This window comes from Vidua macroura, chromosome 9, assembly GCF_024509145.1.
Source record: "Vidua macroura isolate BioBank_ID:100142 chromosome 9, ASM2450914v1, whole genome shotgun sequence".
NCBI classification, from domain to species: domain Eukaryota; kingdom Metazoa; phylum Chordata; class Aves; order Passeriformes; family Viduidae; genus Vidua; species Vidua macroura.
Window position 1 is genome coordinate 23,860,230 of NC_071579.1, and position 14,901 is coordinate 23,875,130.

Here is a 14,901-nt window from a genome sequence, read left to right on the forward strand (position 1 = left end):
ACAAGCAACAGTAATATAGATTGATTTTTTTTTTTAACTGGAGAAGAGTTGGCTAATTCTGCATCTGTAATTAGGACACCAGGGGGATATTTGTATTAGTCTGCTGCAAATATTGAGTACTGTGGTGTGATTACCTGAAAATCAATAGTTCAGAAGTGTTTCACTTTGCTTTCATGCTTTTTCTTTGAAAGGTTGTATGCCTTAATACTGCTAGAGAAGCCCTTGGCAGAGAAAAGTCTATGGTCTTTATCTTCAGGGCCTTCATTAATTATTCTCTGGAATTCTAAACTTCGTGATCTGATTGCTTTTAGGGAGAGGAAGTGGAGGGAGGATTTTGCTGAGCTGTCCATGTGTTGACTGGCACTATTTCCCCAGTCATTTTGCTGTTGGGGAACATAAAGTTTTTAATGATTTTTTTGAGATTATAGGTTTTGATTATTTTTTCTTTCTAATCCAAGTAACTATGTGGTAACCTTCCTTAATTTGTTTTGAATCAGACATGTATTTGCAATACCAGAACTTGGGTATCTGTTAAGGCAGGTTTTTAGGTGTCTTTAGTACTTCCTGCTCCACTGCAGGATCTGTGTTATTCACCATGAATGGGATTTCAGCTGCCACCTGACTTTTTCTTTGAGGTTTTTTTCATAGGTAGGTTCTTCTTCCTACACCTTGTATTGCTTGAGACATAAACAAAGACATCAACGAAATCTCTGAAAATCAAAACAGGATTTGTATAATTCTGTACTTAAGGGGGACAATAGTCGCTGTATTTGGCATAAACAGTTTGAGCAGCAGAGCAGCTGTGGGCAAAGGGGCAAATACCCACACTCTGTCTTGCCTTCAGTGTGGAATAGACCAGTGTAAACTGATACACCACTGGGTCAACATCAGTGTGTGCACACTGGGCTGGAAGTGACTTCCCAGCATGGTCCCTCCACATAGACCTGCCTGAAGGAAAACATTGGAAGTGGTGGCTTTCAGTTCCAGGCACACTTGGGAAGTTCGTGCACATCCCAAGGCTTTCAAGGGGATTCTTTTCTGTAAATGCCCCTCTGCAGTGCAGTGGGAGTGGATCTGGAGCCGATTAAATTTTTGTCTAAAATAGGATCATTAGGTTTATAGGTTCATATATCACCTGATTTTCTGTTTCTTACAATTCTTGGAATAACTACACCATTTGAACAGATGCATTCTATGTGACTTGTTAATCTCAGATTTGTTGGTTGATTGGGTTTTTTTCCCTCAGAAAATGTCAATCCAAATGATCTAGCTGTATGGTAAGAGACAGATCTGCTTTCTTTCCCATGCTAGGTGAGTTAAAACTTTGGTCATATGTGTTATATCATGTATAAATCCCTCCTACCAATACTTCTGTTATTAGGATGTGGTGCTTCCAGTCTAAATGAAGGTTGTTTTAGCAAAAGGAAAAGTTTTTCTGCAGGAACAGTGTACATAATTAATTTCATCAGATAATAAGAAGCTGTGGAACTTAGGTCAGGGTGATGGTTTTAATAAGGCCCACTGGTGTTGTTCAGTGCTACTCTGATTATTCAGCACCTTTTTTTTTTCATTTTCCCTTTTGTTTTTAAAGAGAATTTTTAATTTGCCCTTATGTAATTTAAAATGGAAAGGGGCATTGAAGAATCACACACACAAAAAAAATACATTTGTTAGTCAACCTTCAGCTTTTTCCCCTGGAATGTCTAACTTTGGTGTTATTAGCATTTCCCACAAATATTTCCACAAATATTTATTTTAATCTCAGGTTTTATGAGATTCACAAATTAAAACAGCTTCATGTCTATTGTTGTCACAGGACATGTGTTATATAAATGCATCAACTTATTTACAGAAGAATAAGATGTTTAACTCACTAATGAGAAACTTTGTTAATCTTTAAGTCAGGTACTTTACTTTATTATTGCTTCCCTGGTTAGAGAAGAAGCCTGATGGGTAATGAGAAGGAGAAATAAAATCCTGACCATTTACAATAGCAATTTCCAGTGAGAACCAATAACCAGCAGAAAACTCTTAGGTCTACACAGCTCCATAGCATTCTGCATGCCAGTGAAGCTCCTGAGCTAAGAGAATATGAGGGAAAAGGAAAGAAAGTTGCTCGCCACTCCAGGAACCTCCTTGGCCTTTCCTGAGTAGTGCTGGTACTCACGTGCCTTCCTTTCTGTCTCCTGACAATAAATTACCTGCATGATCAGATGTGCTGGTTCCAGAATCAGATGCAGTGGTTCTCTAGCCCTCTCCCAAAGTTTTCCTGATCTCACCAGCTCTGTTGTTGAATGTAAGAGTTGGCTTAGCCTAATGAGAACAATAAAAAGAGGCACCTGGTCTGATAAATAGCTTTCTTTTCCTCTGGAGTGCGCAGTGTCTGGCAGAATCCGTTCCTCTTCCATTCATTAGCTGACCCCTATGCATGCGTTTAGTGCATTTCTTTTCTGTATTTTTTTCTGTACTCAGTCATCATGCTCATCTCAGGAGAAGCTGCACCAGCTGCCCTTTCAGCCCACGGCAGATGAACTTCATTTCCTGACAAAGCATTTCAGTACCGAGAGCATCACGGATGAGGAAGGGCGCCATTCTCCAGCCTTGAGGCCTCGTTCTCGCAGTCTCAGGTGAGCTTTGGATTGCTTGTTGAATTTTTAAGATGTTGGACACATTTATTGCATTTCTCTATGTGCTTTCAGATCTAAGACTAGTCATTTGTAGTTGCCTTGTTACATGTTTTTGAAACTATTTTAATCAACATTTAGCTCACCTCTTCTGATCACAAAGGATTTTTTTTGTCACATTGCTGAGCTTTTGGATTGCAAAGTGGTTAGTACACTCTGCTTTTGTATTTTCACAATAACTCTATGAAAACATGATCAACAAGTGTCTCAAACTAAACGCATAGGATATAGATTTCCTTTAGTGAAGTTTCTTCTCAGAATTTTACTGCAATATCATAAGGATTTGGTTATAACTTCTTTTAATAACTTTTCTGGCAGTGTTTCTGAAGGGGTATGAAAACCAGAGTAGATAAAGTCAAAACCTTAAATGCAGTTGCACCCAGCACTATTACAATTTTGTAATAGTGCTGAAAATGTTTCTGCTGCATGAATAGTTGAATAATTTTACTTTTAGTTTCTAGAACTGGTTGTTTAAAGATAACTATCCAGGTTATTTCCTTATGATTTTTCCATACATAAAACCAGAAGCAAACAGAATTTTATCTTTCACAGAATAATAGAATGGCTGAGGCTGGAAAGAATCTCTGGAGGTCATCCTGTGCAAATCCCTATTCAAGCAGGCTGCCCAGGATCATGTCCATATGGTTTTTGAATATCTCCAAGGACAGAAATTCCCCAAACTCTCTGGGCAATCTTTCTGCAGATCTCTAACAGTTATATGGAATAAATCCACAAACATTTTGTATCATGGCAAAAGCCTCAAGTTTTGCTATCCCTTTAGTGCTGGGCCAAGTGAATGAAAGTCTAGGGAAAGTCTAGACACACCTTGTGAAAGAAAAGGGTTTTTACAAGCAGGGTTGAAGGAGTTGAAGTCTTCATTCACCTGAGGATGTTGGAGGTGGATGTGACCTTTAAATTAATGGACAATATTCAAAAACTCTGCCAACTGGAATTGCTGAATCTGTGTGCCCAGCTCAGGACTTGGGTGGGAATTTGTAAAAGGAGGAAGTGAAACAGGCCAGGATAGTCACAAAACCCATGGTGAATATCATGTCATGGCAGAGCTGACCTTTCACGATTATTTGTAATTATTTGTATGTTCTGAACTTCAGTGCAGGCTGCATGGTAATTGCATATGGATCTGCTAAGTGTAGTTACACAGTAATCTACAGGAGCAGGTGAGTACTGTGGGTAGTGGCACACTTAGCCAGAGACCTCCTCAGTGCCATGTAGTGAAAGACTAATTACACATTTTGTACTAAGTCCCTTTGAACCATAGTCCTACCCGAGTCCTCGTGCTGCCCTGACAGTGCTGACCCCTGCATTTACAGCCCCAGTAGTGTAACTGTAGTGGTACTAATTCTCTAGAGGTGAGGCAGCTCCTGTAGACACACATGCTAAAGTAATGATTGTCCTCTGACACAGGTGTAATCCTGTTGTAGAAGACACTTCTGCTAATGAAAGAATGATACGCATGGCCACGTCAAGAGCCCAATTTTGTTTTCTTCCTTGTTAATATGGGTTCTTAGGTTGCAGAGAATTTTGCCTCTGTGAGCCAATTTGAAACAGACTGATCATGGAGTAGGTTTATAATTTGTGGTGGGATGAGATTAATTCAGTGTGTCATATAACTGATTCATCTTCTTCTCCTCTTGAATACCTTTTCTGGCTCTCTCTGGTGTTTAGTGTGAAAATGTCCAGCCTTATTGGTATTCCAAAGCTTAGAATGAAGTAATTTAATTTTTTCAACTCACTGTGCCTCATTTGATTTTCATTTTGCTTATTGCCAGTATTGTGATGCTGTGTGACTCTAAAGCACCCTTGCCACTACCAGGCATTCATGCTGGCCCTTGCACCTCCAAGGAAAATGGACAGGTCAATCCAACCAACTGCAGCAATGTTTGAAGGGGCAAAAACCCTCTTTGACAGAGGGCAGACTGTGCTTGTAAACAAATACTGAAATAAATGAAGACCAGACATTGTTCACTGCACAAAGCTTGCTTATTTATTTGCCCACACTTTAGAGTTACCTCACTTGGTGAGAAGATATTTTCACTTACTTAAAAAATAAAAGCTGAGAACAGCTTTTGTTTTTCAACATTAAATTCAATTAAGCAGTAATTTCCTAAAAATGTATTTTTTCATTCAGTGGTCTTGTTTGATCAGCTTTAATGAAAAGCAGATGAACAAAACACATCAGACATTTCCCTTAATTGGCAGCCATGGCTTTATAATTTAAAAGATGGTGTCATTGTTAATGTGTATTCATTTTCTGTTCTATATGACTGCAGCCTTACATCTGTTTTTGAGAGAGGAAGTGGCATTTTGAGATGTCACTGTCAAATGCTGAGATTGTTTTTTTGTGTCTATAATCCAAGATATTTTTTTAGAAGTGTCAGATGATCCTTTTATGTTCCTAGGTATAGAATATTGCCTAGATGTAACTTTTGGAAAAATACACTTCTTTGGCTAGAAATGTACCATTTTCTGGTACCTAGCTGCAAATGTTCTATTCATACAGAGCACTCTTAATGATCAAACTAGATGATAAAACTAACAAAGTGTGCAGTCATAGAGGGTGCACTGACAGGTTGGTAGCACCTCTGCTTTGCTTGAGGTGTTCTGCCAGTGTGCCTTGAAGTTACTCATCTTTTATTTAATCATGCCTTATTTGAAAAGCTCGGAATTTCTGCCCTGAAGAAATGGCACTGGTTCTTTCCCAGCTGCTTTCCTGTGCAGGGGGAAGGAGGGAACACAAGACCAGCACTGGAATGCAAAGGTGTGACATCCTTATAAAGCTGCTTGCAAAATCCAGGAGCCTGTTCTCTCATCTGTCTCAAAAAGATCCAGTACTCACGTGCTCAGTCAAAGAATATATTTCCATGTGATCCACCTGTTCTTGTGTTTGTAGTGCATTTTCAGTAGAAGAAAATACTTCATTGCCTGCAGAAGTAGTTCCTAAATATCACCTCTCAACTGTTCTCCTTTTTTTTTTTTTTTTTTTTAAATAATGCAACCTTCAAGTCCTTCAAGTTATTGACCAACAGGGAGATCCCCAGGCTACATTTGTTTTGTTTAGATCAATCCTGGGCTTTACCTGAACAAGATATTTTCTCCCTGTAGTAAAATAAAAGTTGTGAATACTTGCACTAAACTTGGCATCATTACTCTTTTTAAGTTAAAGAGATGCTGCCTTCCATCTTTTCTCAGTTCTCTTTGCTTGTCATCTTTAGCAGTTGTTCACATGTGGGAATGTGTGGAGAATGTCAGAGATAAAAGTAGAATTAACTAATAAAGACTTTTTCAGGAGCTACCTTTGTTCAGTCACTCAGCCCACCAATCTGCCCATTTTTCTTGATCTCTCTTTGTATTTCAGGATAATGTTGTCTAGGTAAAAAGGACTGAAGATTGTTGCAGTGAATTTTTATACAGTTGAAGTAGATGAGATCATCCTTCTTCATCTCTTTGCTGGGTAGTGCTTTTTAAATGCAATCCCCCAACCTGACTTTGAGCACGCTGGATCCTGCTGTTAAGAATATACAGACAAAACAACTAGGAAAAAAAAAAAAAAAGACTCCTGATGATAAAATGCCCAAGAAGGCATAGATGTTGTGAAAACCAGTGGCCCACATAGTCCATTTTTATCTTTCATCCTGCAGGCTGTGGGGCTCTCTCATCTCAGTGCACTTCAGAGGCAGCTTTAACCACTTGAGTCATTGTGGTGGGTTCATCCCTTCATGCTGCTCTCAGACAGTGCCATCCACCACAAGCTGTGGGGCAGGGATTCACATCCCCATGGATTTGGGGAAGTTTAATAGTTTTATATTCTACAGCACAAGGCACCTGTTCCTTCTGAAAACACATTCTTACTGCATTACAGATCATGTTGGTCTCTTTTTATCCTCTCTCAAGACAGTGTGTCCTGTGAACTTGACTTGAAAAGATTCTTCAAAGTGATCAGTTTTATATTTATTAACTTTTGGGTTCACTCACCTCTTTTGTGGTTTTCTGTTATGAAAAAAACTGGGTATCCTTATTTGTTCTTTGCACTGCTCATTACTCCAACTTTCTGCTTTCATTCTAAAGCAGCCTCAGTCTTTGCTGGCATGCATAAAACCCCTGAAATATTGGAAAGCAGAAGTTGCAGCCCCTACTGCTGGGGGAGTTCTGTGACTTCTAGTGTTAATGTAACTTTCATCACCTCAAAGATTTAAATATTTATTTCTTGGGAGAAGAGGAAGGCTCACCTTCAGCAGAAGGCTTATCTTAGTGCCTGCTTTATCCAACTTTAGCTCTCTAGTTTTCAAATTCCTTATTTTGTGTGTCTGAAAATTAAAGCCCATGGTTCTAAGTTTCCCATGAGAACTGACTTTGGTCATGTCCTATAAATACAACCTAATTAAGCCTTTTTATATAGAGTGAAAGCAGAGGGAAACACTGTGCTTTTAGATTTTTTGCTTTTTCTTAATAGATACAGCTATCACAGTGAAAGAAAAATTACCTATTCATAAACATCTCAGTTTTATTTAGTCACCCTTTAACTAGATTTTGCAAGATTTAAGTTACTGTGTAAATGTTGCTCCTCGAAATAGCTCTCTATAAGCTATTTTCACTTTGAAGCATCAGATAAGGAGACATGAGTTTTGACAGGTTGAAGGCAACAGAAATCTTTGTGGGAGATAGATATCCCTGAAAATCCACCTCCACGTCGTCTCATAAAGTGGAGGAAGCGGGAAAAGAGAGAGTAGTTTTTCATTCTGCTGTTAAGCTTAAGGGGACAGATATTATTCTTCTAATGTCTGCTCTGCTGAAATGAAAAACTCACTGACAATAATCATTTCTTTGACCTACCTATCTGCACCAAGAAAAGGGAAGGAGCCTGCCTTTTGTCTTAAAATGTTATGCACGTGCACAGCATGTGTCCTCTGTTTTGCAGAAAATAATCTGCTCTTTTGTGAGGCTTGAAAAGTTGGACTGGTTTGGTTCTGCCTGTGAAATTTTTGGTGCTGGGTAGATGTGTGAAGCTTTTGCATTTGAAAAGATGTCATGGCAGTAAAATGTCTTAGACTCCTTTTATCTTATTTCTAAATTTCCTTGTGTTCTCCCTTGGTGGCATTCAGTTATCTGCCCAGTCCTTGTTCCTTTTTTCACCTGGTTGTGTCCCAGAGGTGCTGTAAAGAACCCAGCAGTGCTTGGCAGGCAGCCTTTGGTTAGTTAGTCAGGTATCCAGCTAATCAGTTCCTTAGTTTCCCAAGCTGAGGATCAACATTAAAAATTATGGTGCAGTATATTATGTTGCAGTCTTGCTATAGTCAGCTAGACATTTCATTTGACCTGGTATACTGAGCAAATTTTATTTTGGATGACAATGTACCCCTTGATCCAAAGTTTTATCCAGAGATTTTTGGGACTCTGTTGTTTTAGTTGGTAAAAAGTGGCATTGATGAGCTTCCAAAGGTGAGAGAAAAAATTGCAAATGCCCAAGGAAGCACTTTCTTGCCAACTGGTGTGCACAGAAATTGTTTCATAAACAAAAGCAAACACAGTAAATTCTCCTATCATGGTTCTCCCTAAGGAAAGGCTACATCTGCTGGCAGGACAGCTCAAGTAGCCTGATTTCTGCAAAGCTCTTAATTTCCTGTATCCATATGAATAAAGTGCCTTGAAAGCAAAAGGCAAAATCCCTCATGTTTTATTGTAGCCCTAAGACAGAAAATACTTAAGCATGTGCAAATTTTAGTGTTAAAATGAAGTATGTGTGTGCCTTAGTATTTCTGTGTAAGTATCTAAGGGCTTATATATACTTGTAATTATACCTCACTTAGATCACACAGAGAAAAATTACATCAGAGAAAAATTAATTCTTCAATAACTGTGTTCACCAAGTCCTCCAGCTCCATATGAAGTACCAGTAAACGAGTGTGATGTTTGTGTCAGCATGTTTGGTCTTAAGAAAAAAAAGGATAAGGATAGTAAGCTAAATGTGCAGGGGAATTTGCTTATAGCTGCAATTTAAATGTTTTCACCTGAATGTTTAATTATGTCATACATTACATAGGAATGTAAATGTAAGTTTCTTTTTAAAGAAAATTCTTCTTGATTAAAAATAGCTATCTATCAAGCTAAAGAAAGTTGATGAAAATGTCTTTTTACTTGCTATTCATAACATCCAAATCAGTTTTCTTCTTCTTCAACATAAGGATTCAGTGACAGATTTAATCTGAAGTGCATTTTCTCAAGCTAAGGGATAAGCAGTAATAAAAATAAGGCATGATGTAATTCATAGAATTTCAGTACAAGGCATGAAAAGTGTTTGGTACTGCTCCAGTCTGTGACCCAATGAGTTAAATTTTCTTTGAATTGTTAATATATGTTGCCAAAAGAATGTTTTTGCTCTAAATAGGTTAGCAGGAAGGTAGTAACTGTAATGCATTCCAAGTTTAAAATGCATTTATTCCATTTAGAGAGATCGATTTCATCCTTCACTAGAAAGTTTGAAATGTTTGAAGGCATTCAAGACAAAATAGTATCTTTTGACATGGAGTATTTTTAGGAGTATTTAGTATTCTTAAAATCATGAAGACAATGATCACTTAAGATGCCAAATAATTGAAGCCCTTGTTTGTCTTGAATGTTGAAAGAAGGTAGCTGGAGCAATGAGCTGCTGCAGGCGATCTGTGGCTGGGGATTATCTGCATTACCTCATCCGCCTGTCCTTGGTGGCAGAGTGAGTCAGAGCCCTGCATACCATCAGATGTGATGAAACGAGATGCAACCCTTTAAAAAACCCACCCAAACAGTAATATAAATGCAGCTCGTCAGGATTTAGTGTCCTGTTTTTTGTTTTTTGTTTTTTTTTTTTTTTTTGATGTGCCTTAAAGTTTCTTGCTAACCTGTGCATAGATGTATATGGATCCATGGTGTAATGTGCATCAAGGGAATGCAGCTTTCATAAAAGTACTCTGCTCCTGTTGCCTGTGGTATTTATTTTATATGTAAGATTTAGCTGAATAACAGTGCTCATGCAGTATCCTTCAGACAAAGGAAAACAAATAATCTCAACTTCCTTACTTTCTATTGCCCTGCTCCCTTCTGGCACTGGAGACTCCAGAGCTCACTGTGTTTTCTTTTGGAGTAGGGCTGCTCCTGCTGCCATGGAGGGCAGTCACAGAATGAGGGGAATAGCAAATATATCTGCAATAAATGCACTGGGGTTTTACAAACTTCTGTGTTAGGGTTTGCCTTCGCTGGAAATGAAATAGGGGGGTTTCTGCCAGAGCCCGTGTGAGAGAGGGATGTCAGCATTCTCCAGGAGACTGCAGACTGCCACTGCTTGCCAGGATCTTCTCTGAGGTCCAGCATCTGCACATTACTGAAGTGCACTCAAAGCTTTGGAAGGGCTACAGTCAATGTGGCAGCATTATGATCAGCACTGAGTTTTGAAAAGTTTTGGTGTGATATCTGTAAATGATAACGTGATTTCTTTTCTCCTCCAGCCCTGGTCGATCTCCAGTTTCCTTTGACAGTGAAATAATAATGATGAATCATGTGTACAAAGAAAGGTTTCCAAAGGTAAAGAATCACTTTTTGAATAATGCATTCAATGATCTTGTGTCCAAGCTCAGAATTAGTTTGTAGTGCTGGTTGGAGAAGGAGCCCAGCTCTTACATCTCATTTCCAAGCAGTGATTGAGAGTTTGAAGCTGCCTTCTCATCTTCATATCTTAATTCTACAGTAGAAGAAATAGATTTAGTATACGTAGAGATTAGGATGGAAAGAGCTGAATTGTTTTTTTGTATGTATTTCATATTTGCTAAATTTCTGATGTCTTCTATTGGCACAAAAAATTCTCACAAGAGTGAGAGAAAGGACCATGCCTTGGCTTTTTAAAAAGCTGAATAATGAAACCTGTGGAAGCAAGTTAAAAGTTAAAATCTCACTGAAATTAGTGTAGAAGATTGTGTATCCCACAGCTGTCAATATGGCTATTCCTTCCTGTTCCACCACCAGCAAAAATAGATGTTTCTCTGGAGACAGGATATCAGGGCTTATAGTGATAGAAACGCCGCGTGTTTCTTGCTTGGGGCAATGATTTTCAGCTTCCACAGTCTAAAAGTTCTGAAAACTGCCTCACATCTTACATCCTTGCTTTGGAAACCCAGGGAGGAATACAGCCTCAGGACCAAGATATTTTTTTGGTAATTTACATTTTCAGAAGCATGTTTTGATTAATTTTTGTTGTTTGCTCATGTGGACATAACTTTTGCCTCTGATGTGCTATCTTGATTCTCAGAAAACGCTATTGTATTTTGGAATATTTTTTAAGCCTGGTGCAATTTGGTATTGCAAATGTTTCTTTTGCACCCTACTTGTTTATGCTTTAAGATCTGCCTTAGTAAAATTCAGGAGTAATTTCTCTTTATTCTGCACTTTTAGGCCACGGCACAGATGGAAGAACGGCTGGCTGAGTTTATTGCCTCGAATGCTCCCGAGAACGTGCTGCAATTAGCAGATGGGGTCCTAAGTTTCATTCACCATCAAGTTATTGAACTGGCCAGAGATTGCCTAGATAAATCACGTGAAGGTCTTATTACCTCCCGGTACTTTTATGAGCTGCAGGAAAACTTAGAGAAACTTCTCCAGGATGTAAGTGCCCTCTGGAAAGTAGAATATGTTATTTTGATTGAAACTTTAACCAATAATCCGGAGCTTTGGTTTTAGGAGAGACGGTGTGGATTCCAGGGGAGGGGCAGCAGGTGGGGGATGTCAGGAGATCTGAGATGTTCCAGTCTCCTGTTGATCTGCTGTGGGTGGATTTGAGTAAATCACTTCACCTGTGAACTTTGTACAGAAATTAAATGTGAATATGAGTAAGTCAAAGGCAGTCTTTACCATTTATGAAAATTTGCTTTATTCAGGTGAAAAAAATGACTGAAATATTTTCTCATGAACTTCAGGACTCTGAATGACTTATTAATTGCAATAGTGCCTTCAAGGAGTGAAAACACCATAGTTATTAGTGTTGCTGTAAATTTTTCACAAAAAATTTTCTTGAGCTGAACTTAATACAGTTGTGGGTTTTTAGTACTTGGATGTGTTTTGTGGCATTCAAAGCTTATGAAAATACACAAGGGGGCGTAATTTTAATGCATTCTCAGTATGCTTCAGCTTCTCATTAAAAATGGCTCTTTCCCTTCAAAGTGAAAACAATATTCAATTTCAAACATCTCTTAGAATTTATGCTATAACTATGGTGAAGAGTCCGTGCTATTGCCAATTGCTGCGTCCAGACCTCTGGTTAGGAATATCTTCCTAATCCTCTGCTTTAATGATACAGCTAGCTGAAAACAGGTTTTATAAAGATTTCATTCTCAGATAGCAAATATCACAAAAATAGCAAGTATCACAGAAACAGCAAATAGATAGCAAATATCACCTGGAAACAGAACATCTGAAATACTTTGTTTTCTGTTATGATTTTAATTTTATCTTTATTGATCAGTTTGCCAACCCACTGGCATGAGTTGCACTAGCTTGTGTCCCTTTGCCACTCTTTTCAGACATTAGAAAAAGGCAGATGAGTAAAAATACTATATTAATATACATTTGCTATATTAAAAAGCTTTGTGAAAGCTGCAGGAACTTCCCTTGTATCAGCTAAATTTTTTGGCTGCCCCATTTATGTAAGTATAGCTGTAATTTTTCTCGTATTTGTTATGCTTGAGAGAAACATGAGTCATATTTGGATCTGTGGTGTTCTCCTTGGATGGGGAATATAATTTTGACAGACCAAGAGAGGTAGGGAATATCTTTTGAGGGGCTGTATGATTGTCTGCCTATAGGAAATCAGTAACCACTTGTGGATCCCCCTTGTATCTCCAGAGTCTGGAAGCTGGATATTTACACATGTGTGCTGTGAAATAAGGGATCAGGCCTCTTTGGGTGATGGTTTGGAAGTTGGAAAGGTTTCATTAAAAGTGACTTTGTATGCTCAGCAAAATCCCTTACATTCAGGGGCACAGGGGGGCTACGCTGTGTTTTACTGCTTCTGGTAGCAGATCCCTGGAGCCTGAAATTCTCCCTCTCCCTGACTTTCCTCCTCTATGTGTGCACAGTGATTTCTTACACCATAAGGAACTGAGAGAGCCATAAATTAGGGCTGGCCACTTCCAGTCTGCATTTTCAGTCCTGTCTTTTGGCCTGAAGAGGTTAATCAGGGTCTTGGAGGAGGTGTGGGTCAGATAAATCAGCTTTTTCCTGTTCTCCCCTTTCCCTCAGAACAAATCCTCAAAATACAGTCCTTAAATGTCCCTTCCCCCTTGATCCTACAGGCATTATCCTGCTGCTCTGAAATACTGGGAAAGGTGTCATTGAACTGTAATTAGAGGAGATACAATGGTCATCTCTGAGTTTGTTCAGGAATTGACATTTGGGGCTTTCTTTGCCCTCTTCCTCCTTAACATCTTCTGTGGAGCAGGCACGAGAGAGGGGTCAGCTCTTCAGTTTGATTGATTTACTTTAGGAAGTAAGGTGGGCTAGAGGTGATTAGAAGGAAAGTTTAGTGAGGCAAGGTAGGCAGAACAGGCTGGGAAGGAAGAGAACAAAGACATTAAAGACTTCAGAGGAAAACCAAAGGCTTCATTCTACTTCTTTCTCATTTGTTTTTTTTTTTTTTTTCCTGTCCTATGGATTTTTCTCTGTTCCTTAGTTTATCTTTTAGATTTTAATATTTAAGAGCTATTTGTTTCCTCTGCTTACCTAGTCTGTACTTTGCCTTTCAGACTGCATTCTGCAAGGAAATAATTGGAACATTTTAGTCAAAATACATAGAAATTGGTGATATTATTTCTTTTAGAGGACTCACCTGAAGCACAGGACATTTTAGAGTCAAGTTTACACTATTCCAAATGTGATGGCAGGATCTTAACCTTTGCTTAGGTTGTAAAGTATCATAAATAATAGGTACATAAATAATACAAATTAGAAGGTAATTAAAAAAGCTGTTCGACTTGGGAGTTGTATGGTCTGTGTAGCAGGCTATGGAGTTTTATATTTTTATAACATAGTAAAAGATTGGAAAGATGCTTTATTGGTGAATAATGAGGCCAGCAAGTGACAGAAATATCCACAGATTTTCTTACAATTTTACTATGAAAGAATGGATTCTCTCTCTTAAAAATTCCTTTTAAGGTGTCGATTCTGATACCTGGTAACAAACTAAACTTGCACAGCATTTCAAACCATAAAAAGGAAACTTGATTTAATATATTGTAGTTTGAGTAAAAATGTAAAACAGACTCTTTGGGTATGCAAATAATGAGCTGTTTAAATGCACAAACCAGAAAGCTTTTGGAAGATTTTTAGATCCTGGCTTTTGTAATAACATGCCAACAAATTTCATTAGCTATAGTAAATGAGATCTTTTCCCTTGTTTGGAACATGAAATACTGTCTTTTAGCCAGAAGAACGTATCACATCATTGAAATAATCATGAGGTAAAAATGAGTTTAAGAGATTTTCTTCATTTTGGAAAACATGAACTTGAATGCTATGCTTCACATCAAAGCAGAAATACAAAAAAAAGTAAGATAAAGCACTGATATAAAAAAGAACATGTGACATTCAGTTCTTTACCTGTTACCATGGGTCAGAATCTCAGGTTACTGAGGAACAAAAGGTTATAGTCAGTTATTACTCGGCTGAATCAGTAAGGTAGAAGGAGCCTAGGTGTAGCCAGTTGGGCAGGAAGGTGAAGGATTACAGGTGTTTCTGTGCATGGAACAAAAGGAGCAGGGAAGGGTATGAGCATTCCACAGCAGTGACTGATGCTGCATATTGGCAAATGGATATTCTGGCTGGGGTTGCTTTCTTAGTAGGAGCTTGAGTGTAAATTTATCAGTCCTTGGCTTTGCAGGTCTATTGTTTTGGTTTCCATCAGTATATTAGCTCAATTACAGCGTTGTGACTTGCATATCCCAGTTATTGGTCCTGCTGAAGCCCAGGGGAGGACAGTGATTTTAATTTCATGCCCCAGCAGCCACAGTTAGTGACGGATGGGTCTTTCAGATGAGGGAATCGGTTTGTAAATTACCCATCTCTACCTCCTGTGCACGTGTCACCAGCAGTGTGTGCAGGAATGGCACCAGCCTCTGCCCAGAGCCCTCCTGGGGACGGGAGGGGAGCCCTGAGATGCCACCAGCAGCCCCGAGGCCGGCGC

The 14,901-nt window shown here is 38.7% G+C and overlaps 1 protein-coding gene across 8 annotated transcripts in view; it reads left to right on the forward strand.

Annotated features, from left to right (window-relative positions):
• MAST2 (microtubule associated serine/threonine kinase 2) overlaps positions 1 to 14,901 on the forward strand; it is a 216,102-nt gene that overhangs the window by 167,032 nt on the left and 34,169 nt on the right. For all 8 annotated transcript variants that reach the window (XM_053985491.1, XM_053985492.1, XM_053985493.1 and 5 more), the window contains 3 exons: positions 2,473 to 2,627; positions 10,181 to 10,256; positions 11,121 to 11,330. In XM_053985491.1, coding sequence (XP_053841466.1) covers positions 2,473 to 2,627; positions 10,181 to 10,256; positions 11,121 to 11,330 — 441 coding nt within the window. The remainder of the gene's footprint in view (positions 1 to 2,472; positions 2,628 to 10,180; positions 10,257 to 11,120; positions 11,331 to 14,901) is intronic.